This window comes from Anoplophora glabripennis, unplaced genomic scaffold (genome assembly GCF_000390285.2).
Source record: "Anoplophora glabripennis isolate ALB-LARVAE unplaced genomic scaffold, Agla_2.0 scaffold34, whole genome shotgun sequence".
Classification (NCBI taxonomy): Eukaryota; Metazoa; Arthropoda; class Insecta; order Coleoptera; family Cerambycidae; genus Anoplophora; species Anoplophora glabripennis.
Window position 1 is genome coordinate 1,025,533 of NW_019426074.1, and position 27,636 is coordinate 1,053,168.

The 27,636-nt window shown below is 32.1% G+C and overlaps 1 protein-coding gene across 7 annotated transcripts in view; it reads left to right on the forward strand.

The window, feature by feature from the left end:
• The window catches only part of LOC108913671 (eye-specific diacylglycerol kinase), a 674,863-nt gene that overhangs the window by 585,048 nt on the left and 62,179 nt on the right, over positions 1 to 27,636 (forward strand). For all 7 annotated transcript variants that reach the window (XR_002763331.1, XM_018719260.1, XM_018719268.1 and 4 more), the window contains exons 8-9: positions 9,673 to 9,883; positions 12,708 to 12,900. Coding sequence is in view for 6 of the 7 variants with exons in the window: in XM_018719260.1 (XP_018574776.1) it covers positions 9,673 to 9,883; positions 12,708 to 12,900 (404 nt within the window). In the remaining variant the exon portion in view is untranslated. The remainder of the gene's footprint in view (positions 1 to 9,672; positions 9,884 to 12,707; positions 12,901 to 27,636) is intronic.

The window sequence follows — 27,636 nt, forward strand, 5'->3', positions numbered from 1 at the left end:
CACCCCCCTAAGTCATCGTCTATCTTGAAGCAACATTGAACCAGATAAATCCTTCTTTCTCGCCTTCTTCTACCAACCGTTTAAAGACAACTGTGCGACCTACCTTCACATTTCTTTAAGTATACGACTCATGTTTTCTACCGAATACTTATCCATAACATGGTTTCCGTGAACTGCTGTGAACTGATATATTTTTGAGGCTATAGTCATATTAAATATTGCTTTTGGAAATTACGAAAAACTTGAACTTGAAAATATGAACATATTTTGTACTTAAAGAGTAGTACATATATTCTGAATGATCCATTTATAACTTTATAGGTTAAAACATAATTGCTACTTTTTTATTCTGTTTATAATACAACGACCTGCACAGTGGTATGGCACAAGATTAGATAAAATTGCTTGCAAATTGAAAACACGTAGCCTTTAAATTTAAAAAGTAACCAACCAGAAATTATAATACCTAATTTGTACGAGGATACGAGGACACCGCGAGGCATTCCATTAATCTGAGGCAATTAGAACTGAAAGGAATTAGTATCAAATAAATCTCGCACTAAAAGCTTCTCTTACCTATGCGTTTAGAACCGTTGAAACGGGATATCTCTAATCATGACACGAATACAAATCCGGCAAACGAGAACTGCGGCAGACTGAGCGAAGGAAGGTATTCGGTAAAATTAATGGTATAACTATGAGTTTACACGTACGTATAATTACAAGTTTATAACTTAGAAAATCATAATGATTGTACGTATTAGGATAATAATTGCGTAATTATTCACCCCTATTTGATGATCGGAAAGTAACAGTGAAATTTATTATTTGTCGATTAGAAATTTTGTTTCATCCCTGAATTATTTGATATAAGTTGGAAGTATTTAGAAAATAACATTTTTTTATTTATTAATTTACAGGTTTCTTTGACCAACACTATATCCTTCTTATGTTTTCCACTTTTATATCCAGGAAAAAAGTAGAATGTATAGGTAATGTATTTCTTTATACAGGGTGGCCAAATGAAAACGAAACGGAGCCATTTTCAGAAACTGCGTCAAGATTATAGAAAAATGCTCAGACCCGTCGATTTTAGATTAAAGGGAGACATTATTTGCTGGTATTTTTAACTCCGCCACTTTCACCCCCAAGCAAAGGTAAGCATCACCCCAAAATATTGAAATGGCATTGGGGGTTGAGTAATATTTCTTTTGAAAGCTCTTACAATTCTCTTTACAACAGACATTAAATTTTATAATTCCGCCAAATACTTATTAAGAATTTTGATTTTAAAGTTGAACCTTGTGTACAAACAATTAGTAACGGTAAAAATGTCATTCGAGTTAAGTAAGCCAATGATATAAATTTAGTATTTCTTGCGTTACATTGGTTACATTGGTTTTTGGCGACTTGTTATCACTTTCGTAAAAAAACACAATTGTAAAAAACAGAAATGAATGCTATACACACATAATGAACGTAAAATTAGTGGATTCCAAATTATTTTCTAGTATTATTTGGAAGCGTTGGTTGGTAGTTTAGTTTATTTAACTGTGTTTTCGCTTTACTTTATGAACAATAAATGTACGAATAGAACAGCTCAGCTATTTAATGAACAACATCAAGATCGACATGTCAGGAGGAAGTATGTTCTAGAGTTAGTAAAAAAATTTCAAGAGACAGGGAACGTAGCCAATAAAAAACGAGAAATTGAAAAACCTATAGTTAATGAAGCTAGTGAAGTTGCAGTTTTGGGACAAGTTCATCTTGATCCTACATTAAGTACGAGGCAGCTGGCATCTGTGTCTGGGATCAATCGAACTAGCATACAAACCATTTTGAAGAAGAATAAATTCCATCCATACAAAATACATTTAGTCCAGGAACTTCATGAGGATGATTATGACCGCCGTTTGCAATTTTGCGAAATAATGAGTGAGCGAGCAGGGAACGATCCACAGTTCCTTTTTAACATCTGTTTTTCTGATGAATGCAGTTTTTTCTTGAACGGGACGGTAAATCGTCACAATTGCCGCTATTGGTCCGATTCAAACCCAAGAGTTTTTCACGAGGTGCATACACAGCAACCGGAAAAATTAAATGTATGGGCTGGAATTTTCGGTGACCGGCTGGTGGGTCCTTTTTTTCTACCTGGTAATTTGACTGGCCAAATGTATTTGCAATTACTGGAAGACGCTATTGACCCTGCCTTGACTGATATTATTGAAAATGTTCCAGAGTATGATGAAGATCATTTGATTTTTCAACAGGACGGTGCTCCTCCGCATTATGCGTTAATTGTCCGTCAGTATTTGGACCAACGTTTTCTACGGAATTGGATTGGGAGAAGAGGCAGCATTGAGTGGCCTCCACGATCACCGGATTTATCGCCCCTTGATTTCTTTTTGTGGGGATACCTAAAAAGTAAAATCTATAAAACACAGCCAGCGTCGCTGGAAGATTTGCGTCAAAGAATCGTCGACGAATGCCGTCGAATCACTCCGGAAATGCTTCGGAATGTGCGCGAACGTTTCGAACAAAATCTTTATTCTTGTATGGAAGCGGGCGGTCATCAGTTTGAACATTTAATCAACTAAGTAGTAAGTAAGCAACTAAACATAATTTAAATTTTAAAATGTAAATTTTTTTCAAAGTATTGGGCGGAATTATAAAATTTAAAGTCTGTTGTAAAGAGAATTGTAAGAGCTTTCAAAAGAAATATTACTCAACCCCCAATGCCATTTAAATATTTTGGGGTGATGCTTACCCTTGCTTGGGGGTGAAAGTGGCGGAGTCAAAAATACCAGCAAAGAATGTCCCCCTTTAATCTAAAATCGACGGGTCTGGGCGTTTTTCTACAATCTTGACGCAGTTCTTGAAAATGGCTCTGTTTCGTTTTCATTTTTCCACCCTGTATTATTCTTATTTTTTTTTCTCTATAATAAAGACCCTTATTATTATAATAATTATTATTATTATTAAAGTAGGTAGATTTCTTAACATTTCAAATAAATAATTTTTAAAATCATCTTTTTTTTTTCATCAAAATTTTTCTACAGCGACGATTTCATTTGATAAAAGGTAATTACTCCGTTTTATCCTAACTTTTTCGTTAATATTTATCTTTTATCTCACGGACACCAAAGGAGGATGTCTAATTTGTTTATTTTAATTTAATTTGCATTCCATTTATAATTATAGTGTGGGAAATGTTAGTACGGTCGTAAATTACGTTGATCTTCCCATAAATTTTAACGGATTTAAACAAGGATTGTCATAATTTTTAAACTGAACAGGAGGGGAAGTTTCACTGCCCTGAATGAAAATAAAATAGTTCATTATTGAACAACTAAAATTGTTTTTTTATTAAATCATAAATTTATAAATTAATTAGTAGTAGTGCTTGGAACAATGGTAAAAAAAATATTACAATAATAGCAGCTCCGTTAAACTCCACTTTTATTATATTTGTGCAATTCTTTATTTTTATGGTATAACCTGTTCCAAGAAAAAGACCCAATCGTATTATTTCACGATCCGTTCCTTGTCACAATATCCAACGTCTTTTATGTAGAAAACTGAAAACGAATATGTATCCTCGACCATCGCAGGAGGCTGATGTTCTTAAAAGCGTAATAAAAAATATTGCTTTTATATTTAATACTGGCCACGCACATAAAAGAATACAGCCAATACATGACGTAGTAGGTTTTTATGTTGAAACTGAAATCGAAATTTCTATGTGATGTGACACACGGTTTGCTTCAATATTTTAATAGGTTAGTTCTACATTGCTTGTAGGTAAAAGAAAAAAAGGTGATGATTAGACAATTCTGCAACAATTTTTGTTTCTCTTATATTTTGTCTAGACAAAAATAAGTTTTTAACAAATGACATTGTGGGAAACAGTTACTCCAGGGTTTGTATGACCCGGCTGGCATTGAGTTACACCCCCTCATACCCAGTAAGTAACTAACATCAATCGTTAGGTGGGTCACCTGGTTTCAGAATTATAAGTTCTCTTCAGTACGCGCGCCATAGTGAATGATTTAGCTATTTGGATCTATATCTACAGACATGTTTTGAGTATTGGTGAGATATAACCTACAAAACATATGTCGTATGTCATACCTTTAAATGTCATCGCTGCTTTGTGACACATGTACATCTTCTATGAAACCTGTCTATGTTTGTAATTTACTAAATATTTGGGGTGTAATTCAATGCCAGCCGGAGCGTATAATTGTTTCCTACAATATCATTCATGTTTATCGAATTATATTGAAGGAAGGAGATTAGTTTGCCTAGTGCGATATACTAGAACCGATTTAAGATTGCCATTACGTCACGCGTGTGTCCTAATATCAAAGACAGTCATTGCGGACGCGTATTCATTATTAAACGCGCTAAAAAGGGGAAAAAATGATGGTATAAATGTCTTCATAGTCTCAATCTATCACAGACAACCGTTCCAATATTTTATGTGTATTAGAGTGAAAGAAAATGGAGGACGTTTGTTGGGTATTAATTTTAGACCATAGTTTGACTAGCGCATTTAAAAACGAAACTGCCACTCAGATTAAAAATCTGACAGTTGTTTTGATCGCGTCTGTATACTAACTGTTATATATATTTCCTGAGCGTTGAAATATCCATTTTTTGGCCATATTTTCATATCCAGTAACACCAGTATTAAAATTTGCCAGAAAGTCAGATTTGGGAATTGTCAAGATGGCATTTCAATTATATGAAAACAGTGACTAATTTGACTAGGATTTTTCGTCTTAGTTCATACGAATATTGCTTGTGACGCAATGGAAAAGATACAGCGGTTTTAGTATACCAGCCACCAGCCATGTGTTCATAGCACCTACAGATTGTCGGCAAGTGCCAAAAGATATAAGGTAGCAATGACATTTAAAGATATGACATATCACATATGCTTACGTGCGTACACTTTGTAGGTTAAATCTCAAAAATAAAGTTATTAAAAACGTACATTTAATTTAGTCTCATTCCATTAATTAGTATAAGCTACGTATATGCTCATCCTATGTGCAGGAGGACCAAATTCGACACTTTTAGAGGTTTCTCATATTTAACGGTAGAATAGAAAAAATGTAGTTAAGGTGTCGCTGTGTCGATATCTTGATTCGTTTGCGAGATAGCAGGCCCGCGAGATATTCAAAAAATTCAAATAACGATATCAATTCAAATCGATAAACAATATTATTAAGCGTACGCAGTAGAATGCCATAGATTGAGTCAGAAATAGTCGTTAGAAAGAGACAAACAGATTATTAAGAAAGGATAAAATTAAAAAAACTCATTACCGATTTAGGGAAACAGCAACAAATGTTCCATTCACAAAAATAAAGTGTGGACAGTGTTGTTAAAGCTATTTTTATAATTAGTTCCAAAATAGCGAAAAAATCGAAGTCATCTTCTGAGGGACAGTTTGTTAAAAAATGCCTAGTAGAAGTTGCAGAACTTTTGTGCGCAGAAAAGAAGAACGAGTTTGAGAAAGTGAGCTTATCGCGACGTACTGTTGTTCGACGTATATGATGGCTAGAAATATCAAAAAAATAAAATAATATCAATATCCTCTCACAAAAACATTGAATACGTCGCTATGCTGAAGAACTGGAACTACTGTCAGAGCAATTCACTGATCGATTTTCCGATTTTAAGAATATGGATAGCACTTTTAATATTTTTGCAAATGCTTGCAAGTGGAATGTGGAAGATGCTCCGCTTCACCTGCAAATGGAATTGATCGAGCTTCAAGAAGACTCATATTTGAAGTCTAAATTTGTTGATGTGGAACTAAGCGAATTTTACGAAGAAAATTATCCACAGCTGAGAGTTTTCGCATGAAAAAAATAATTTGCACATTCGGAAGCACGTATAAATGTGAGCAGCTTTTTTCAATCATGAAAATTAATAAAAATAAGCATCGCACTCGGCTTACAGATGTTAATTTAGAAAACAATTTGCGCCTGATATTGACCCCAACATTGATCATCTTGTTTCTCAGGTTCAAACTCAAATATCTCATTAATATTCATTTGATTTTTCTATCTTTTTTTAATAATTTACTTTTTGTATGTTTGATTATGCTATTATAATTAATAAATAAAAAAATGTTTGAATTTTTGTGGCTTTTTTATTCACTACTACCTACTTATTCGAGTCATAAATTTTCTCTATATTTAGTAGTTCCTGAGATACCAAATGCATGCTAAAAAATAGTGGTCGAATATCAGATAAAGTCAAATACTTTTTGTTTCCTTGAAAAATATCATATCATTAAAAACGTTTTCAGTAGGTAATATGAGGGAGTAACGGTAATTGGAAAAATTATTTTTGTGCTGCCGCTCTAGAAAATATCTTTCCGATGACTTCTTAGTTCGAAAAGTGCGTCATTGCTGATCTTATCGGAAAGGAGGGTTGAGCTCGGTAAAGTGACAACTGCTCAGTAAAGTAACATTACCGAGCTACTCACGTCAAAACTTTCATCAAAAGCAAAGTAGATATGTATCACAGGTGTCTGTCAGCAAGTTTTTAACGCTTATATTTTTAGTTTAGTCTCTAAGTCGTTTAAAGATGAACAGCGGTGAAAATTACGAAGAAAACATTCCATTTGATATTAAAAAATGGCCTGTTGCCGCCAGTGATGAATTATTATCAATGAAATTCAGGAAAGGGTACCAAAATTCATATGAATATTTCGAAAATTAGCCTTGCTATGAAGAAACTTTTGATAATTTTTAGAAATTGCATTCAAAATGTTGATAACTTAATACTTTTTATGTTATGCTAGTATTGGTTTAGACAGTGCATGTCGCCGTAACGACGTATTTTTATTACTTTTATTTTATTAAAAATAAAGTAAACACTGCAAATAAAGCTGTTAATAAAGAATAAACAAGACTTTTCCATGAAAGAAAAACTTTTTAAAGGGAACATGTGAAGTAGTTTATAAATCCATCAAACTACTTAAGTTGGAGAACCTCTAATCAAAACACTGCTGACCAATTTCTGAACACTCGACACAGTCAGTGAATGCATTAGTTCTCCAGTTAATCCCCTTATAGTCTCTGAGTTAAATCTTCCATCGATTGATATAATGCATTTAATTTGGCATGGTAGACTGTGGGAGTAGCAGTTCTGTTTGTTGTATCGATTCCTTAAAAAAATGGTGAAAGGAAAATAAACTAAATTTTGTCTCATACGATAAATATAGAATATATTTTATCCAACTACGTTATGTGAATATTTACTTTGATATATTAGTATTCATCCGAGATGCAGGGGTTTAAGGGACTTTTTAGATTTAGAGTTTTATGATTCAAACATGTGCTCAAAATTGACTAGGTAGCTTATCAGACATGATAGAAGTTGTCTAAAAACAAGAGAAGATACAGATTATGCTAGTGCAGAATGCATACTGCATACATAGCCCTTTAATGAATTTTCGATGGGGATATGTAAATCCTAAATAATTTTTTTCTTTGATATCTAAAATATCTAAAATTCTTACTGTATTAGATAAGATAAACTTATTATACGCCATTGAAAATATGTTTAAAAAGTGCTAATTAAACTGTGCCTATAATTCAAAGTAAACTTAAGATAAAAATGAAGAAAAAATAATTCGAATAAAACTTTTATATATATTCAACACAAAGTGTTTACACTACTGTGTTTTAAATCAGTTTAGTGAGAGAAAATATATGAATTATTATTATTGACCCATTTCCATTTCATTTTTTTTCCAATTTGTGCAAACAAATATTAAGTATTAAGTATTGTTCTTATATTTTGAAAAATCCATTTTCTTAAAATTGGCTGAAACAGTTCAATTTTGTTTTAATTTTAGCTTACCTACACATACCTATAACTTAGACATACCTACATTTAGCTATAACAATAAAAATTAAATCGATATTGTGAACAAAATTCAAGAATTTTATTGATATTATGTAATAAAAGTGTATTGCCTTTACAACGTTTATGTACTTTCAGAGGAGAAAGACAAGGAAAGCAGAAGAAGCTTTATATCAAGTTCCATTCAATTTTACCTGTGGTGTAGTTTTAGCCATATGAGCAAAATTTTTATTGAGAATGTTTCAGTTTTTCAATAACGACTACAGCAAATTATAGTCTTTGTTACATTCATCACCTTCAATTTTTTTTGTATAAATTTTTGCCTGTCAAAAATTTTCAAAGAATCTAGGTGTTTTATAAAGCGTCGCTTAAATTACTGTAGAAAATGTATACATGTTCATTAATTCAATCAATTAATTATTATCAAAGTGCCATTACATCGAAATGTTTTTTTGAAGACTCTTAACGTATTAAAGAAGGAGCATGTGCTAAAGTAACTTTGAATCCTTGAAGTATGGTCCTTTCGTTTCCAGATACCCTGTACATAAACAGAAACGAAAAAAATGGTATTTTCATTTTTTGTTGCAAAATGTAGATACTATTTTGTAAAAGAAAATCAATAGAACCTTAATTAAGCAGGTATTTTACAGAAGTGTAATTTTTCAACTCTTTACAGAATGCGATAGATCCCATCAACGCAACTAAAAACAGCTATAGTCTGACCCTGTCCCTCTTTTTGAACTATAGGTTCATATGTCAATTATAAAGCTAACATCGAATTTTTTATTAATGTTTCAGTTTTCAGTATATACAAATGCTAGTTTTGAGAATACGATTTTATCCCCGTTATTTAAAATAAGTACTTTGCATTATGTCCCAGTAACAATAACAGATGCCTAATTAAATCAAACTGTACCCTAGGCTTATCTCAAGGTTAAAAAATTCTGGAAATATTGGGTGTCGGGAAAAAGCAATTTTTCTCTAGACAAATTTAACTTATTTAACTTTTTTTAAATCAGGGATGCTACAAGATTGTTATCATGTTTGGCAATAGAAATCATATATTTTTATATAAACTATAACATTTAGAAATTATTTAAAAAAAATATTAACAAACCACTCCTGCTTTTAGGAGCTGATAAAGATTCAGAATATGTTCAAAATGACCAAGAGCATGTTGCTCTGCAATCAAAAGCATCAGACATGGATTCTGAAAATTTTCGTCAATGTCAATGTATTTTTTTCTGCACTAATTTTTTTAGTTTATTTTGTTCCTCTTCGTTGTTTTAAACAAAATATTATATTTGCCTTTTGTACCTAATTTGAGAATATACAAATTTATCCAAATTACGTTATTTTCATACTCACTGAAGTTTATTTCAGCAAAATATATCTGGAAAAATATTTTATGAGTATATTTTTAATAGGTTTTATTGTAGTTTCTATAATTTTACTATTATTTCTAATTTTTCTAATCTTTTATTTCTCAAAAAGAAACATATTTTTCAGCTGTTTTGGGATTGTTAAATTTCTAGTCCTATGTCTTCTGATCATTTTTTCTTTCACCCTGTATGATGTGAATTACTGTAAAAATCGAAATATTTTAGAGATCATTTCTTTATCTATCGTCCATTTTTTAATTTCACGGCCCTCATAAATAATAATAGCCTTATAAATCCAAATCGCAAAAGTTTGTTGATTTTTGCTTAAATTCACACCATTCGGTACACATGCTTTTGAAGTAACATTCTGCAGATATATCAATTTTCTCTTTTATTGCAGGGGTACACCGACGAGCCAATCTCGAAAATATTATCGAACGTAAGCCATAGTGATACAGTCTCCCTGGATAGGTGGTCGTTAGAGGTAGAGAAGAACACAAACGCCGAGGCTAACGAGGAAGGAAAGGAAAATTTACCACTCAACGTTGTAAATAACTATTACTCCTTAGGCGTAGATGCTCACATTGCTTTAGAATTTCATGAGGCACGAGGTAAGGGGCGAATTTATATTAGTTAGCTTTATCTCGTTGTAAAAATAAAAATATATGCTCTTCCGAGAAGGTCGTAAACTACAGGTGTATTTGTGAAACTCAAATATTTAAAAATTAAAGTAGTAAATGATAAAATAATCATATCAGAAAACGCTGAATAAAATGTATAACGCTTTGAAAGTCAGATATACAGTTTGTCTTTATTTTTTTACCACAACTCTGTCACTTTTTAAGACATTCTGATGTAACTTGGGATAAGTAAATTTTTGGATTTCCCAACCATGAATATCAGTAGTCCCAAAATTCACGCAAGATTAGAATTTTGCGCCATTTGTGTGGTAAAGAGAAAGCGTGATGGTTCAGGGTAATTAAAAAATAGTGCGTTAATGTGCTAAAATGTGATTGGAATAGTGATTTAACTTCATCAACTGGATTAATTAATGGTCTTAAACACTTTGGCCGTCCTTCAGCAAATAGTTCGACGCAGAACATAAAAGCGGTTCGTGAAAGTGTTGTTGAGAGTCCAGGACCATCCATTCGGTGCCGTGGTCAAGAATTATACATTTCGAAAAGCTCTCTACAACGTATTATCAAGAAAGATTTGCATCTTCATGCTTACAAAGTTCAGTTGACTCAAGAACTGAAGCCTACTGACCACGCACAGCGGAGAAAGTTCGTTGAATGTATTATGGAACAAGTGGATGCTGATTTTTCGAACAAAATCATCTTCATCTCGATGTCTTCTTAATCGACAAAATTGTCGCATTTGTCCACGAGTTATTGTTGAGAAACAAATGAGGTGGAGGCATCATCGAACCATTCTTCTTCAAAAATGCAACTGGTCTGGCCATAACAGTTAATGGTACTCACTATTGTAATCCAGTTTTATGTGCCTAAATTGCGAGATATGGATGTGGACGGCATGGGATGTAACATGACGGTACCACATACCATACAGCCCGAGAAACCATTCAATTACTGCATGAGTTATTTCCTGGTCGTGTAATTTCCCGTTTTGATGCTTAGAATTGGTTGGAAGTGGTTGGACGATTTTGTTTGGGGTTTTTCGAAGTCTAAGTTTTATGTCAACAAGCCCATGGCCACCCACGCCTTGAAGGAGGATATTGAGCGCTGTATCAACGAAATTCAGCATCATTGATGCAAAACTGTAGTATAACAACCCTAGGTTCGACAAAAAATAAGTAAACGTAGTTGTGACCAAAAATATGTGATCGCCATATAGGAATCCCTACGTTGTGTGTATCCATTTTTAATTGACCGGAAGGCGCTGGCTACTAACTTTGTATAGGGGATGTATGGTTTAATTATATAAAAACAAAAGCAGAGTAAATACACCTAACTTTTATTTACATACAACAATCTTCAAATCAAACATGTGACAAATAGAAAGAACAACAAAGACATTAACAACCATTTAAAATAAAATGAGAGTGCCAGGCTCGCCTAGAGCTCCTGCGGGGAAAGAGCATGGCAGAGAAACCCACGATCGTTGCTCTTACCACCCAAATATAAATACAAAACAACCGCTAATCAAAGGCATACATTTAGAACNAAAATCATCTTCATCTTGATGTCTTCTTAAACGACAAAATTGTCGCATTTGTCCACGAGTTATTGTTGAGAAACAAATGAGGTGGAGGCATCATCGAACCATTCTTCTTCAAAAATGCAACTGGTCAGGCTATAACAGTTAATTACACTATTGCAACATTGTAATCCAGTTTTTTGTGCCTAAATTGCGAAATATGGATGTGGACAGCATGGGATGTAACATGACGGTACCACATGCCATACAGCCCGAGAAACCATTCAATTACTGCCTGGTCGTGTAATTTCCCGTTTTGATGGTTAGAATTGGTTGGAAGTGGTTGGACGATTTTGTTTGGGGTTTTTCGAAGTTTAAGGTTTATATCAACAAGCCTATGGCCACCCACGCCTTGAAGGAGGATATTGAGCGCTGTATCAACGAAATTCAGCATCATTGATGCAAAACGTTCATGGAAAATTTTGTCTAAATAGTGCGTATGTGCCAGCAAAGCGATGGAAGTCATTTACCCGATATATTATAAATAAATAAAAAAATTACAATTTGAGTTAAAAACTTGCGTTTTCTATCAAAATTACTTCTTGCGTGAATTTTGAGTTAGCTTGGTAGAGATTTTGAAATAACATGTTTTATTTAGGTACTGTAAAAAAAGAGTTACACTGACTTAATACTTAATAAGTATTTACTTACAAATTTAAGTAAATCCTATATGTTATGCATATAATTTTTTATTGAAAATTAAGTAAATATTGTTTAAACGCTTGAAACATTATACATATAAAACTCAGTATTTCCTTAAAATGAATTCACCTCTTTACTTCTATTACATTGATTCGAATTTATTTTGTAAGCATTGTTCTATTAATTTCTAATTAAAAAAAAATCCGTTGATAAAAAAAACAAGATTTTTCTAAAGCCGAAACCAATTAGATTTCATTTTTCTTCCATGGCATGTTATTAATAGGCTTAAAATTCTTCCGGCACTAACAATTTCCAAAAAAAAAGTTGGTATAAAAAAATGGATCTGCATTATAAAAACGTATCAAATGTATAAATAGTAAAATTAAATTTAAAAAAAAAAATGGGACGCATACTTTTTCAATCGCATCTCCTGTATTAGCTCTTCATAAAACCATTCCCATTATGAATAATCAGCAATGAAGTCTAATATGGTTTGATTAAGATCTATTGTAAGGATATCCAGCAGAACGAAGCTCTCAATCGCTTCCGTATAAAAACAAAACATTTCTTTTTCAGAGGCTCATCCGGAAAAGTTTAATTCGAGGTTAAAGAACAAAATGTTTTACGGACAAATGGGAGGTAAAGATTTGCTCAAAAGGAAATGGAAGGATCTGGCCGATTTCGTAACGTTAGAGTGTGATGGCCAGAATATTACCAATAAATTGAAGGAGCTTAGAGTGCACGCTATCGTCTTTCTCAACATTCCAAGGTAAGGTAATTTACTGGGTTGCGTTAATTTGTGTCATTACTGTAATAATAATGGCTTCATTCAAAACGTTTTCTCTTATATTTCAGATATTTTGGTATTGATCTTATATGTATAATAGAAATATCGATTTGTATATCAATATTCGTAATTACCCTACTTTTCAAAACTTTACTTTTAAATAAATTATTCTTCTACCTCGTCCCTGATTTCATTGGCAGTTAGAAAGTTCCTTTTTTTATTTAATTTTCGACTATTCATCAAAATACTTGCAGTATTAACAATTACATAGTAACTGAAGAACAAATATAAAAATCTATGTAAGGATAAAGTTCAGGACTGCGTTAATCTACAGGAAAATCTTGACAGACTTAACCTTTGGTATGAATCTAACGGGCTGCCACTGAATATTGGCAAATGCAAAACCTTCACTTTTTCTCGCAAAAAGTTTAATTTTAATCATCAATACACGATAAATAACGTCCTTCTTGATAAACCCAATTTTATTAAGGATTTAGGGGTTTATTTTGATCAAGAGTTGAACTTCGCTTTTCACATAAATAGAATAATTTCTGAAGTTAACAAAAGTTAAGGTTTTGTAATTCGTATTTCTCGTGAATTCTCTAATGTTGACACCATAAAGTTGTTGTAAATCTGTTTCGTCAGATCAAGGCTGGAGTATTGTTCTATTATTTGGGCCCCTAATTATGCAAACCACATCAATCTTTTGGAGAAAACGCAACGAAGGTTTTTAAAATTTTTACATTATAAAGAAACTAAAACATATCCACCTATCGGTTATTCGCAGCACTTACTTCTAGTAAAGTACGGTTACAAATCTTTAACGATTCAGCGTAATATGCATAGTGTTATTTTCATTTTTAATTTGGTTTGTGCTAATATTGATTGCTCAGAATTACTTAATTTTAAACTTAATTTCAATGTCTCTAGAGCTACCTCTCGCTCTACTGAGACTTTTTATTTGAGAACGGCTAGAACTAATGTATTGCACGATTCTCCTTTATATGTAATGTGTCGTAATTTTGCTAATTTGCAAGACAACTTTGATATTTTGCTTACGACATTACCCAGTATTAAAAAATAAATATTTTTAGGATAACTTTGTTTTAATATGTTTTATTGTTTGTCATATATTGTTGTATTTTCTATGTATTTCCTAGTGTTTATTGTTTTTTCTACTGTATTTTCTAATTGCTTAAAAAAACCTGTTGAAAATCGCCAACAAAATCTACATGTTGGACAAGAAAGCGTTCAATATAGTATCTCATCGATGACATGCTTTGAGACTTTATAAAATAAATCCTGCTATCCAAAACTTTCTATCCACAATAATGAGAAAGTGGAAAACCAAATACAACTGAAAACAAACAGTTAGTATCTATAAACAAATTTTATTAATATTAGAAGAGAATTATTTCAAGATGTCTCCTAAAGTGCTCTTTGGTTCTGTATATGTCTAGTCCTCTGTCAAATACTCTTAATAATACTCAATATGGCATCTGCACGAACACAATTGTAGGTGTTTCACTGGTTAATGTCCTTGCCAGTATGCTACATGAAACAGTAGAGAGAATATACAGGGTGCACTTTTCTGACTGACCACAGAGGAATGGGAATTTTCCCGATACAATCCTGGAGTTTTGGAATGTATACAAATGTAAATTAATTTGATCGATTTGAAAGTTATAGACTAAATAAATTTTAGCGGAAGTTCATAAACCATCCTGTATATTTAGTTTTGGTCCAGAATTTTTTAAATATCATTTCATAATTATAGTCCAACCAAATTACACTTGGAGAAAAAAAATTCGTTACCTGGACTTTTATAAGTGTAAAAAGGCTTATAATAAACCTAAAAAAAATAAATGCGAGAGCAGGGGTGGCGGAGGGGGTTGAAAAGTTATGAAAAATTGTATCATTGGGATTTCTGGCGAAAGTTGACTTCAAACAAAAAAGTACCCAATACAATAGTTGTAGATCATGCAAAAATCTACAACTTTTGTAGGTCATTTTTTTAACAACCTCAAAATTTCCGAGAAAATGCGAAAAACAGGTTTTTTTCTGATTTTTCGTATTTTATATCTCCTTTCCGCAAAAATAATTTAATTTTGACGAAACTTGGTGAAAGTATGCCTTTCTCTGTCTTAAATAACCTCAATTTTTTTTAGATAAAAAAATCAAGAAGTTTCTGAGATATTCATTTTTTTCGACCTGAAACACCTTTCTTTAAGAAAAATTCTACTTAAAAAAATCATTGTACAGAGTTCTGCCGGCAATCATTTTTTTCGTTTTGACATATACTTTTTGCTGAAATAAAATAATTTGTAATCACAGTTCAAAAACATGCTCAAAAATGCAAAAATGTAAAAAATGACTTGCAGCAATGAATTTTTCAGTAATTGTTGATAATTTGTTTAAATAAAAAAAATCAAAAACTGATTACACCATTCAATTGTACGGTAAAAAATAAGACTAAAAAAATTTTTTTGAGACGATGAGACAAAAAACTGTCTCATTGTTTGACCCAAAACTTTATTTTTGTACAGTATTGCTATAAACATCTAAGTCGAATTACAAATGCACAAATGATAAATTATCTCTGGACGATTTGAGATTTCAGCAATACAAAGTATTAACAGCAGAGTCTACTGTTGACGCGAAATCCGAAAACCCGAAATATTGCAAAATCATTTTATTTCTTTTCTGGTTTTATTTGAAAATGAATTTTAAATAAATTACATATTTTCATTGCCACTTTTTTCGCTCTATCCAATGAATGGCATCAACATTTTTGCAATCCGACGTTTCGTCTTCGAAGGTCCATCATCAGATTAATTTTTTTAAATATATCGCTGCTATTTTTATGACAAAATCTAGTCATTTTTAATTCTGTATTAGATGATGTTACTATTGTAATAAAAAGGTTTTTAGCTATCATTAAATTTTTTTTCTGAGTACGGTTCTGAGAGAGAGAGAGAGATAGGAGAGAATAAAAGTCAATACAGCACAAAATATCCAACAATTTTTTTTAATCCATAATTTAAAAAGTTGTACCTTATAAAAAAAATAATACGAATTTATGAAATATTTTATTATTTCTAATTAGTATTGCTAATAGTAGTAAAAAATTTATACTGTTATAACTTCATCCAATAGATATTTGAAAGCGTTCAGAGCCGTACTCAGGAAGAAAATTAAATTATAGCTAAATCAAGCTAAAAACTTTTTAAGCGATTACAATGTAATATCCTCTAATTCAGAATTAAAAATGACTAGATTTTTTCATAAAAATAGTAGCGACGTATTTAAAGAAATTAACCCGATGATGGCCCCTCGAAGACGAAACGTCGGATTGCAAAAATGTTAACGCCATTGTATAGAGCGCAAAAAGTGGCATTGTAAATATGTAATTTATTTTAAAATTCGTTTTCAAATAAAGCCAGAAAAAATTAAACAATTTTGTAAAATTTCGGGTTTTTCCGGATATCTCCGGAACTACCCGGAATTTTAAAAATTTCTAAACAGCATACTGTTAGGTATAAAAAAACACAACTTTTTTCTATTATGAGCCACCCCGTATCTCTTACCGTTTCCTAGATCCTAATGCCTATCCCATCCTTATCTTGGATACACTGTATATCTATGAATTCATCAAACTTTAAAAAAAAATAAGTACACTAATTGATCCTACGGAAAAAAAAAATTATTTATTTTATTTATTCACTATTCGACTTATGTTTATAGCAATACTGTACAAAAATAGTTTTGAGTCAAACACTGAGACAGTTTTTTTTTGTATTTTTTCCGTACAATTGAATGGTGTAATCAGTTTTTGATTTTTTTTTAATTTAAACTAATTATCCACAATTACTGAAAAATTCATTGCTGCAAGTCATTTTTTACATTTTTGTATTTTTGAGCATGTTTTTGACCTGTGATTACAAATTTTTTTATTTCACCAAAAAGTATATGTCAAAACGAAAAAAATGATTACCGGCAGAACTCTGTACGATGATTTTTTTAAGTAGAATTTTTCTTTGAAAAAAAAGTGTTTCAGGCCGAAAAAAATGAATATCTCAGAAACTTCTTGATTTTTTTATCTAAAAAAATTTGAGGTTATTTAAGACAGAGAAAGGTATACTTTCACCAAGTTTCGTCAAAATTAAATTATTTTTGCGGAAATGAGAGATAAAAAACGAAAAATCAGAAAAAATCCTGTTTTTCGCATTTTTCTCGGAAAGTTTGAGGTTATGTTAAAAAATGACTTCTACAAAAGTTGTAGATTTTTGATCTACGACTTTTATATTGGATACTTTTTTGTCTGACGTCAACTTTCGCCAGAAATCCCAATGATACAATTTTTCATAAGTTTTCCACCCCCCAAATCAATCCTCCGCAGCCCCTGCTCACGCACTTATTTATTTTGTTTTCGTTTATTATAAGCCCCTTTATCATTTCCACTTATAAAAGTCCAGGTAACATTTTTTTTTGTTTTACCCTCTAAATGAATTATTTTGATCGGTCTATTACTTATGTCACATATTTCCAATAATTCTTTGTTATAAAATATAGAATGTCTTTTTCTAACCTGTTATAATTTTTACATTAAAATACATGTTGTTACTGGAAAGAAATTAAAATACTTTCATAACTTTTTCGCAACTTAATCGAATTTATTTTTATGCAAATACTTTTGTATTTGTACGAACAATGTTATTTCGTGAAAGCCGTAAATCAAAAATAACTTCCTATTACATCACTGCGACAAGCTGGCGCCTAATCGTATTAGAGAGCTTAACACATAGTACAATACTTTGCGGCAAGGAATATGTTGCTCCTTTTTTGTATTTCCGGAATATAACGAATTAATTTTACTACCCTGTGCGAGGATTTTTTCACCGAATGGAAACTAAAAAGTAAAACCCAACCATTGTAATTGAAAAGGAATTCAATTTTAAGGAAAAAGGTCGCGCTGTAATTTTTTCATTTAATTTAGTTGTGCAGCGACAAAAGTATTAGAAAGTACGATTTTTTTTATAAATAAATGGGTTGCCGAACCGTTCCAGCAAATAATTGGAAAACTCTTGGAGGAATGAAAAAACACTTAAATGAAGCTTATTGAAAATCGTAGGCATTCCTTTTTTTCAGTACAGCGTTATAAAATAGCCATGGCACAAAAATACAGTGTTTAATGAAGTATGAAATATTTCAAAAGGAATACACACAAACAGGGTGTCTATCTTATTGTATTAAACCGTTTGGCATAAAAAGAAGTAAATGAGTAAATAAATTCACATGAAACATCACACACAGTAAGTGTTTGATATTAGCACCTTCTTCACAACGCATAAGCGAGGTATCGAATAAAAGAGAATCACGCACTTAAGGCATACAAAAACGTGCTTCTATACCTGCGTTGCAGTTTCAGTTCGAAGATGTTGACTTCTCTGTCATGCACCAACATTTTGAAATGTCCTCAGAAATAAAAATTAAAGGATTTAAATCCGGACAACCAGATGGCTTTAATACCGGACATCCTATGCATCTGTCAGGAAGTGCATTATTCTTGTCGAGATGAGTTGAATCATCCAGAAAAATTTATTGAAAGAGAAATTTAAAAAAGATGCAGAGTCTGACGTTTTGGCAACAAAAAAGATTCTATTAAAAGTTATTCTCAGTTCAAACATAAATGAAGAAACGATGTTGAAAATTGAGACGACGCCCACGCACAGTATAGACTTTCAATAGACGAATTATGGAAATAAAAATTCTATTACAGATTTCGTCTAAGAATTTAATGGTAGGAAGGAAGTCTTAGCGATGTTGATAAATAATTTGCTAGTAGCTAGTTGCAAAAGTCTAGACGTAAAGACTCATGAAACGAAACAGCATTTCTTCAGTTAAAATACAACACTCGATCATTTCAATTGTACCCGTAGTAGACTAAGAGTAGAGGCAAAAGACTTTTAAATACGCATGGTGTATCAATTAGGAAACAACTAATTTTAATGTAAGCAATGCATACTATTGAAAAAAATACAGCCAATAAAGCATTCATTGCGTTAATCGATATTTTTCTGCATTGTCTACATTTTCTGTAGTAAATCTTTTCTTAAACAAATGTGTACATTTGTTACTTATACATATTCTGATACTACTGCTAATGCATTTACTAACTTACATTTTTCTTAACCGAATGTAACCTTAGTGCCAGGAAGAGATTCTGATATTCAGTGGTTTCAATTAAAGTCGACATAGGTATTGTATTTTTGAAACCGAGTGAGTTGCGCGAAACTAAATCTGTACAAAACATAGCTAGTACCATGCGAAACATCGCCATAATTTTAAAAATGTTGTCCGCCGTTCTTAGGGGTGAAAATTCGAAATATTTAGAATTATTCAAATTTCGTGGCTGAAAACGTACATAGGTATTGTATTTTTGAAACCGAGTGAGTTGCGCGAAACTAAATGTGTACAGGACATAGCTAGTACCATGCGAAACATCGCCATAATTTTAAAAATGTTGTCACCGCCGTTCTTGGGAGTGAAAATTCGAAATATTTAGAATTATTCAAATTTCGTGGCTGAAAACGTACATAGGTATTGTATTTTTGAAACCGAGTGAGTTGCGCGAAACTAAATCTGTACAGGACATAGCTAGTACCACCCGAAACATCGCCATAATTTTAAAAATGTTGTCACCGCCGTTCTTGGGAGTGAAAATTCGAAATATTTAGAATTATTCAAATTTCGTGGCTGAAAACGTACATAGGTATTGTATTTTTGAAACCGAGTGAGTTGCGCGAAACTAAATCTCTACAGGACATAGCTAGTTTCTAGAGTAACATACTGCATGCGGCAGTAATACATGATTTATAGTGTAGTGTCTTCCAACAGAATCAGCATGAAACGTACACCAATTATTGCATACAGTATACTGAATGCTATATCCGACTTGTATGTATACTGTTGCTTGTTGTATGGTGTTGTATGGCTTGTGGAATGATGTCACCCATTATTTAATAGTCAATAACGTAACTGTATTTGAGGTTAAGTTACATCACGACGAAATTTTTCTCCATAAAACTCGTTATGGAATCTGAAAGTAATACCCTTTTTCTTCAAATCCATTTTGAATCGTTCGAATATAAGAGATATTCTCTCCGAGAAATCATTTTTGTAAATTGATATTATACGACGAGTTGCATATGCGGCATCAAATTTATGGTAAGTTGCCCATGATGAATAGGCCTAATGGCACGTTGCATGTTTTCTAGAGTTTCTTCAATGGATTCGAGCCTGTACAGCGACGGTATGATATAATTTTCAGAACTGATCAATCTTATCACAACAAAGAGTTATATTTTTTCCTAACGCGATTCCTACAATTACAATCTGCCTAAAATTGAATGGAAATACAGTTTTTGTTCAAATATTGCTCAAGAAGCCTTAGATATAGGCATCAAACTTAGTACCTACCTAGCTGTTTGCAAAGAAAACCCCTATTTTTCGCCCGTTTCGTCGACCTCAAGAATTCAATTCAAAAGTGGTCTAAATTATAGCTTATAGTGATAGTTTAATGTAGGCGAAATTTCAAGTTAATTATACATTCAATTTCTAGGATATAACAAGTTATTTGATTCATCCACGCCAAGGCGAATCTGACATTCTCGGTGACCTCTTGAGCTATCTTAAAATTCACAACAAATACAAGCAGTAACATTTATAACGTAAAGTTGTCCGTTCTTTTCCAATCTTTCATTATATTCTACCAAAAATATAGTATAAGAGAGTTATAAGGTTTTTGTAAAACATAATTTGCATTTTTGCTAAATATAATTGATTTAACGATATTTTTATACTGAAAACATAGCAAATCTTGATTGATTTATATATCCACTTAAAAAATATGGCAAACACTTAAAAAAGTCACTAGATTTGACGAGCAATCAGTTTTTTGGCGAATTCGGGTGCTGCTAAGCCGACGGAAGATACTTCTCTTAAGAAAATAGTTGCGTATTATTTCACATGATCTGAGTGATGAAAATGTACACTCATTGCTTGAAAAAAGCGTAGTCCCTCACAACATGAGTTTTCTTAAGTTTGGTATCCGAATCCAGATATTTGCGACGTATACGAAAAGAAGCAAAATCGCATATTAAAATGTACTTGCTATTAAGATTTGCTTCAAAAATTAAAAAAAAAATTAAGAAATGCTAAAAAATATAAAATTTAAAAAAAAATGAAAAAAACAAAAGAAAAAATGAAAAAATAAAAATAATAATAAAAATAACAAAACACGAAAAAAACACGCACCTCTTCCTGAATTAGTACCCTGACGTCGTGAAGAGGCCTACATATTATTGAAATACATTTCAGTAATATAACCAAACCTAATCTTATATCCAAATTATCCTAGTTCAAAGTCCTTCGGATACAAGGTTTAGAGTAACTATCGAGAGTTTTTAGGTCTCCAGTATAAAAATACCGATTAATTGAATATTTTCAGCAAAAATCCTGATTTTTTTTTTTAAATCGGCAGTACCTCATTAAAACAAAGTGTTTGGTAAAATCTGATGGTAGATTCATAAAGAACGAAAGATTTTACACAGGAAATGGTACACTTTGCATATTTGAAACACTTGAACACAATGAACGAGTGTGCCGAGTATTCATCTTGGCGTGAACAAGCCAACTAACAGGTTCGACTTGTCATATCTCCAAAACAAAAACTATGCTCAACTCAAAATTTTGCCTACTTTAAAGTATCACCACAAGCTATTATTTAAACCACTTTCGAATCGAATTCGTGAGGTCGACGAAACGGGCGAAATTTTGAGTCGCTCTTTTATAATTTAAATTAGAAGGAGTTTAAGGCAAAAAAGTATTGAACGTAGCAGAGAATCTGCCTCGTAGGAACATTGTTATAGTTTTTGTACTTTTAATCGTGAACGGTGCTTTCTACGAAAAAGAACTCTGGGGACTCAAAAGTTTTAATTGGTGACAGTCTGTTTCAATTTGCAGTGGCAGTACAATTTTAAGCCTGCTTAAACAAATTGATTCCAATCAGCTACTATGTTTCCATGTAAATTATACTAATATTAGAATTTTTCCAGTTCAGAATACTCGCATTCCCTTAAGATACAATATTTTGATAATATAACAAAAGAAAATTATATCTTTTGATTTACAAATACAGCTTTGTAAAAATTCATTTTTACTTACATCCAATATTCGCACGTTTTTGACGTCTAGGTACCGTACTAACTTCTTATTAAAAACGTCTATAAATCTGATTTCACCTTATTCAGCAAAATTTGTCTAATATTCTGAATTATCCGGAAAATGAACCGCTCCACTTTTACTTTTATGGAAATGCGAAAGTCAATAGTCTTGATGAACTCCTTGCGAAATTTCGATCAATATTTGATGGCCCATTCCCGAGATTCCTGACTTAATGTGGCGGCGTGCGATACATAATTTATTGCGTCTTGTCGGCAGGAAATACATTAGTCGAACAGTTCGCTTCATAGGACACTGAACATTCGTGTGCTGTACGCAATTATGAAAATTTATCATTTTGTATGAGATGGTCTCTGCCATAAGTGCCAACCTCTATTTTCTGCGTTAGTATACGAAGGAAGTCTAACAACAAAAGTTATATTTAGATTTTCTAAAACCCCCTAAAATCCAAAGTTGTATATACAATTATTAAGCATAGATTTACAGAGATAGAGACCTAATATAGGTTAATTGGATAAAATATTTTTTTATAATTGCAGTGATATAAGGTTTATCTTCATTGTAAGGGAGGTGTAGGTGAATAAAGAATGTGGTAAAAACGTAATTTATTAGACAAAAGCTTTAATTTTCTGGCACTAAGTAAAAATTTCTTTCAAAGCACAATCTTTTGGCCATATCTACCTTACCATTATAGATAGAACTATTGTATCACTGTAATGGTAAGGAAATTTTCTATTCAAATGTAAAATTATACAAGGTATTCCATTAAGAAAAACATATATAAGTCCTATATGTATTCTGTATACCGATGTTAAATATATTATTATTATTCATGGATCTATAACCAGCATTAGTAAAAAATTTAACAATTTTTATATTTAATAATTAAAAAGTTGGTTTATTTTTTTTGCAAATTTCATATATCATCGTCAAATTTCATTCTAAACAACTTTTCTAAATAAAATTTTGTGATATCTTTTTATATAAGTTGACTTCTAGAACATTTTAATCCCCACAGACCTCGAAAGATCACTACTTGGCATTTTTTTAAGTTTCTAAATATACAGAGAGAATTGCCTAGGTATATCAAAACAATAATAAATAATATCAAATAATGTTTCCTACATGACGATGACTTGTGCTTTTTTAAAATCAGTCTGTATGTTCTATTTTTTGCTGGTATAAATAAATGTCTCCTGTAGCTTTTATTTCATTTTTTGTTATATTTTTTTTTTCTTTTAGGTTAACTCACATGTTAATATTACAATTTAGAAAGATGTATCTACAGCGTGTCCCACTAGTGTGGGAAAGTCTAATATCTATGTTAAAATGAGGAATATATGGATTTTTCTTTTTACTGTGTTGCCACATTTCTCGGAATGTACAAATTAAAAATATATTCAACTATACAGGGTGTTCCACTTTTCCTGGACAGACACCAACTTTGGTTTTTTAAATGGAAACACACATTTTTTATATTTTTTTCGGATTCTACATCAAAAATAAAGGGTACTTTGTGTAGAATAGTTCTATTCAAATATTCACAGTTTTTGAGATATCTCGCTTGAAAGGTTTTTCTAGTCGATATTGGTTGCTTACATTTTCTGATACTGACAGGTTATACTAATAGCTACTAAGCCCATTTTTTTATCAGATGTTTAGTAAGGATGACTCTTCCGAATCATGCTCCAAAAACTGGCCTGCGTTATACAGGGTGACCAAAATATCATGTCAAAATTGCCAATTGAAAAATTGAAAAATCTCGAATTTTTTAAATGCAACGCCCTGTATATTTTCATACCATGAGATGCAGAATTAAATTCTCTACAACTTTGCTATACCTGCTCCTATACCAAAATTCATTAGTTTTTCATGAAATCTCATTTCTATGAAAAAATGCGAAGTTTACAAATAGCTTATATGTAAAATAACGTAGTAGGCTCCTGTCAAAGGATAATCTGGAAAATTTTCGATTCACATAAGGTTTAATAGAAAAGCGACAGTAATAATTGTGAAATGAATTACTCTAAAGAAGAATTAGTAAATAAATAATAGAATAATTAGTAAAACTCATGGTAACTGTTTATTGGCAAGTCGTATTTACCAAACTAATAATCCAGATTTACAAAGATATCCTCGTACAAAGTGTTTTGTAAAACTGAAGGAGAGGTTTGAAAGAACAACAAATACAAATTATGAGAAGACAACAAGAACACACGCATGCAGTCTCCAAAACAGTAAATTAACATCGTGCATTTCTAACAAAAGTAATAAAGACCTAGTTAAATTAGTAATTAACAGGTAACCGCTCAAAATGTCTGCCATTTTTCTATAGACATTGAGCAATTCTACGACGAAAATTGCTTGACACATTTCGCAGCATTTCCGGAGTTAGGGTCAAAAAAGCATTTCTTATCTTTGCCCGTAAATCTTCTACATCTGTCGGAGGAGTTTCATACACCCTGTCTTTTATATAGCCCCATAAAAAAAATCAAGACAAGACAGGTCTGGGGATCGGAGAGGCCATGGAATTGGCTACCTATCCACTTATCTGGATACAAATCATTTAAGTATTCTCCAACCTGAAACAGTTTTTCTATGAATTTACATAACTTACATAATGTGAAAACTTACCGCCAGTGTGGAATGTGCAGGGGCACCATCATGTTAGAACCACTGACTGTTTAAGTCATCCGGAGGAATATGTCCCTGCAATTGGAACAAGTCGTTTTGTAAAAATTGCAAATACCCATTACCAGTTAAGTTTCCTTCAGGAAAATGTGGTCCAATGACATATTCTCCGCATATTCCCGCCCAAACGTTGACTTTAAAGCGGTGTTGATGATCGTCTTGTCTTATTAATCTGGGATTATGATCGGCGTAATGGTGATAATTATGTCGACTCTCTCAACCAGTATTGGCACAGGATGACTCGTCAGTAAATAACACCTTTGAAAAAAAATTTCTTCTTGTTGTAGCTTTATAGTTGCCCACTCACAAAACTGTACTCGCTTCTGAAAATCTTGCTGTGTTAAAAATTGGTGATGCTCAGAATGATAGGGATGGAAGTTGTTTTTCTTTAACGTTCTATTGACCACACTTTTGGAAATACTAATTTCATCACTAATTTCTCTGACACTTGTAGATGGATTTTGGACTGCACATTCCAAAATGTCAATTTGACTATCCTGATTACCACATGTGTGTGTTCTTGTTGTCTTCTCATAATTTGCATTTGCCGTTCTTTCAACGTTTTCTTTCGTTTTACAAAACACTTTGTACGAGGATATCTTTGTAAATCTGGATTATTAGCTTGGTAAATACGACTTGCCAATAAACAGTTACCATGGGCTTCTCTTCTTCTATTAAACCTTTCTTTCTATTAAAACTTATGTGAATCGAAAATTATCCAGATTATCCTTTGACAGGAGCCTACTACTGCGTTATTTTACATATAAGCTATTTGTAAACTTTGCATTTTTTCATAGAAATGAAATTTCATGAGAAACTAATTAATTTTGGTATAGGAGCAGGTATAGCAAAGTTGTAGAGGATTTAATTCTGCATATCATGGTATGAAAATATATAGGGCGTTGCATTTAAAAAAATCGAGATTTTTCAATTTTTCAATTGGCAATTTTGACATGATATTTTGGTCACCCTGTATAACGCAGGCCAGTTTTTAGAGCATGATTCGGAAGAGTCATCCTTACTAAACATCTGATAAAAAAATGGTATTAGTATAACCTGTCAGTATCAGAAAATGTAAGCAACCAATATCGACTAGAAAAACCTTTCAAGCGAGATATCTCAAAAACTGTGAATATTTGAATAGAACTATTCTACACAAAGTACCCTTTATTTTTGATGTAGAATCCGAAAAAAATATAAAAAATGTGTTTCCTTTTAAAAAACCAAAGTAAAAGTGGAACACCCTGTATAGTTGAATATATTTTTAATTTGTACATTCCGAAAAACACAACACAATAAAAAGAAAAATCCATATATTCCTCATTTTAACATAGATATTGGACTTTCCCGCAGTAGTGGGACACGCTGTATATTAATTAAATTGTTCAATTTATACATCTGAATATCGTATGCACATGTTTACCTTATAATAGGATATCTTTTGGTAAATGGAGTAAAAAATAACTTCAAAAGGCTCAAATGTTGGAAATGGAGTGCCTAATTTTATCACATTAAAACGAGAACATTAAATAAGCCAAAATAACACACAACATATTAAAATTTATGGACTGCATTAAATAATCCTCGTTCCATTAAATTAGGATAAATTTGTCATAATTTTGAGATATTTGCATAATTGTCCTCAAATGACAAAAAAATAATAAAAATGTTTTTTTGTAAATAAATTAATCGTCAAGCACCTGCATTAAACAAATGAGGTTCGTTAATACTGAAATTATACATAAATTTATTTTAAAACAGTTTTGAAACATAAACGATAATTTATATTTTCTAACTCTTCTAAAAAATAATAGTAGGACATACCATTAAGCTATATAAAGTGCGTTCCAAAGTAAACAGGAATTTGAACAACAAAAAGTATTTTGGCAAAACTGATTTATTTTATTCAAAAGCATGTCGTTTCATTGGCCGGAATGTCCTTCAGGATGTAGGTACAAGTATTTTGGATGGTTTCTACGTCCACAAAAAACTTTTTTTTCATCGGCAAATGCATTTTTCCGAAAATGTAAAAGTCGCACGGTGCCAAATCATGCGAATACGGGGATTGATAAACCATTATTTTGCGAAAAATTGATCACAAGTGTCGATCGATGAGATGGCGCATTATCGTGCAACAAACACCAACTTACTTCTGCACGATGTTCTGGCCGAATGCGACGAGTACGATGCACCAAACGCTTCAAAACGCCAAGATAGAATTGTGCATTAACCTGGTTTGGAACGGTGGAACGAACTTTTTGTGTGCAGTGCCCTTGGAATCGTGAAACTAAATCAACATTATCCTCACTTTTGACATCTCCAAACGAGATTTTTTGGGTGTTGGCTCGCCTGGCGCCTTCCACTCGACACTTTGGCGCTTGGTTTCTGAAGCATGTTAAAAACACCACGTTTAATCACCAACCACAAAGTTGTAAAGGACGTTTTTGACCTTTTTGGCCTCCTTGGTGATATCCTCGAATGTGGAATTCTGAGTCATTTTTGGTCATCAGCTTGTGCGGAACAAACCGTGTACACACTTTTTGATAGCCCAAATGTTCGGCCAAATTCCGATAAATTGATGTTTTTGAGATGTTCAATTCCACTTCCATGAATTCCAATGAGGATTTTGGCTGATCTTTTATGAGTTCATGCAGAGTTTTGTTGGAATATGCGGGAGGTTTCAGTTGGCCAAGGTGTTGCTCATCATTTATGTCCTCACAATCGTTTTTTTTTTTAAAACAGCGTAGGTATACCAGTCATGCCACACGATAAACAATCATCGCC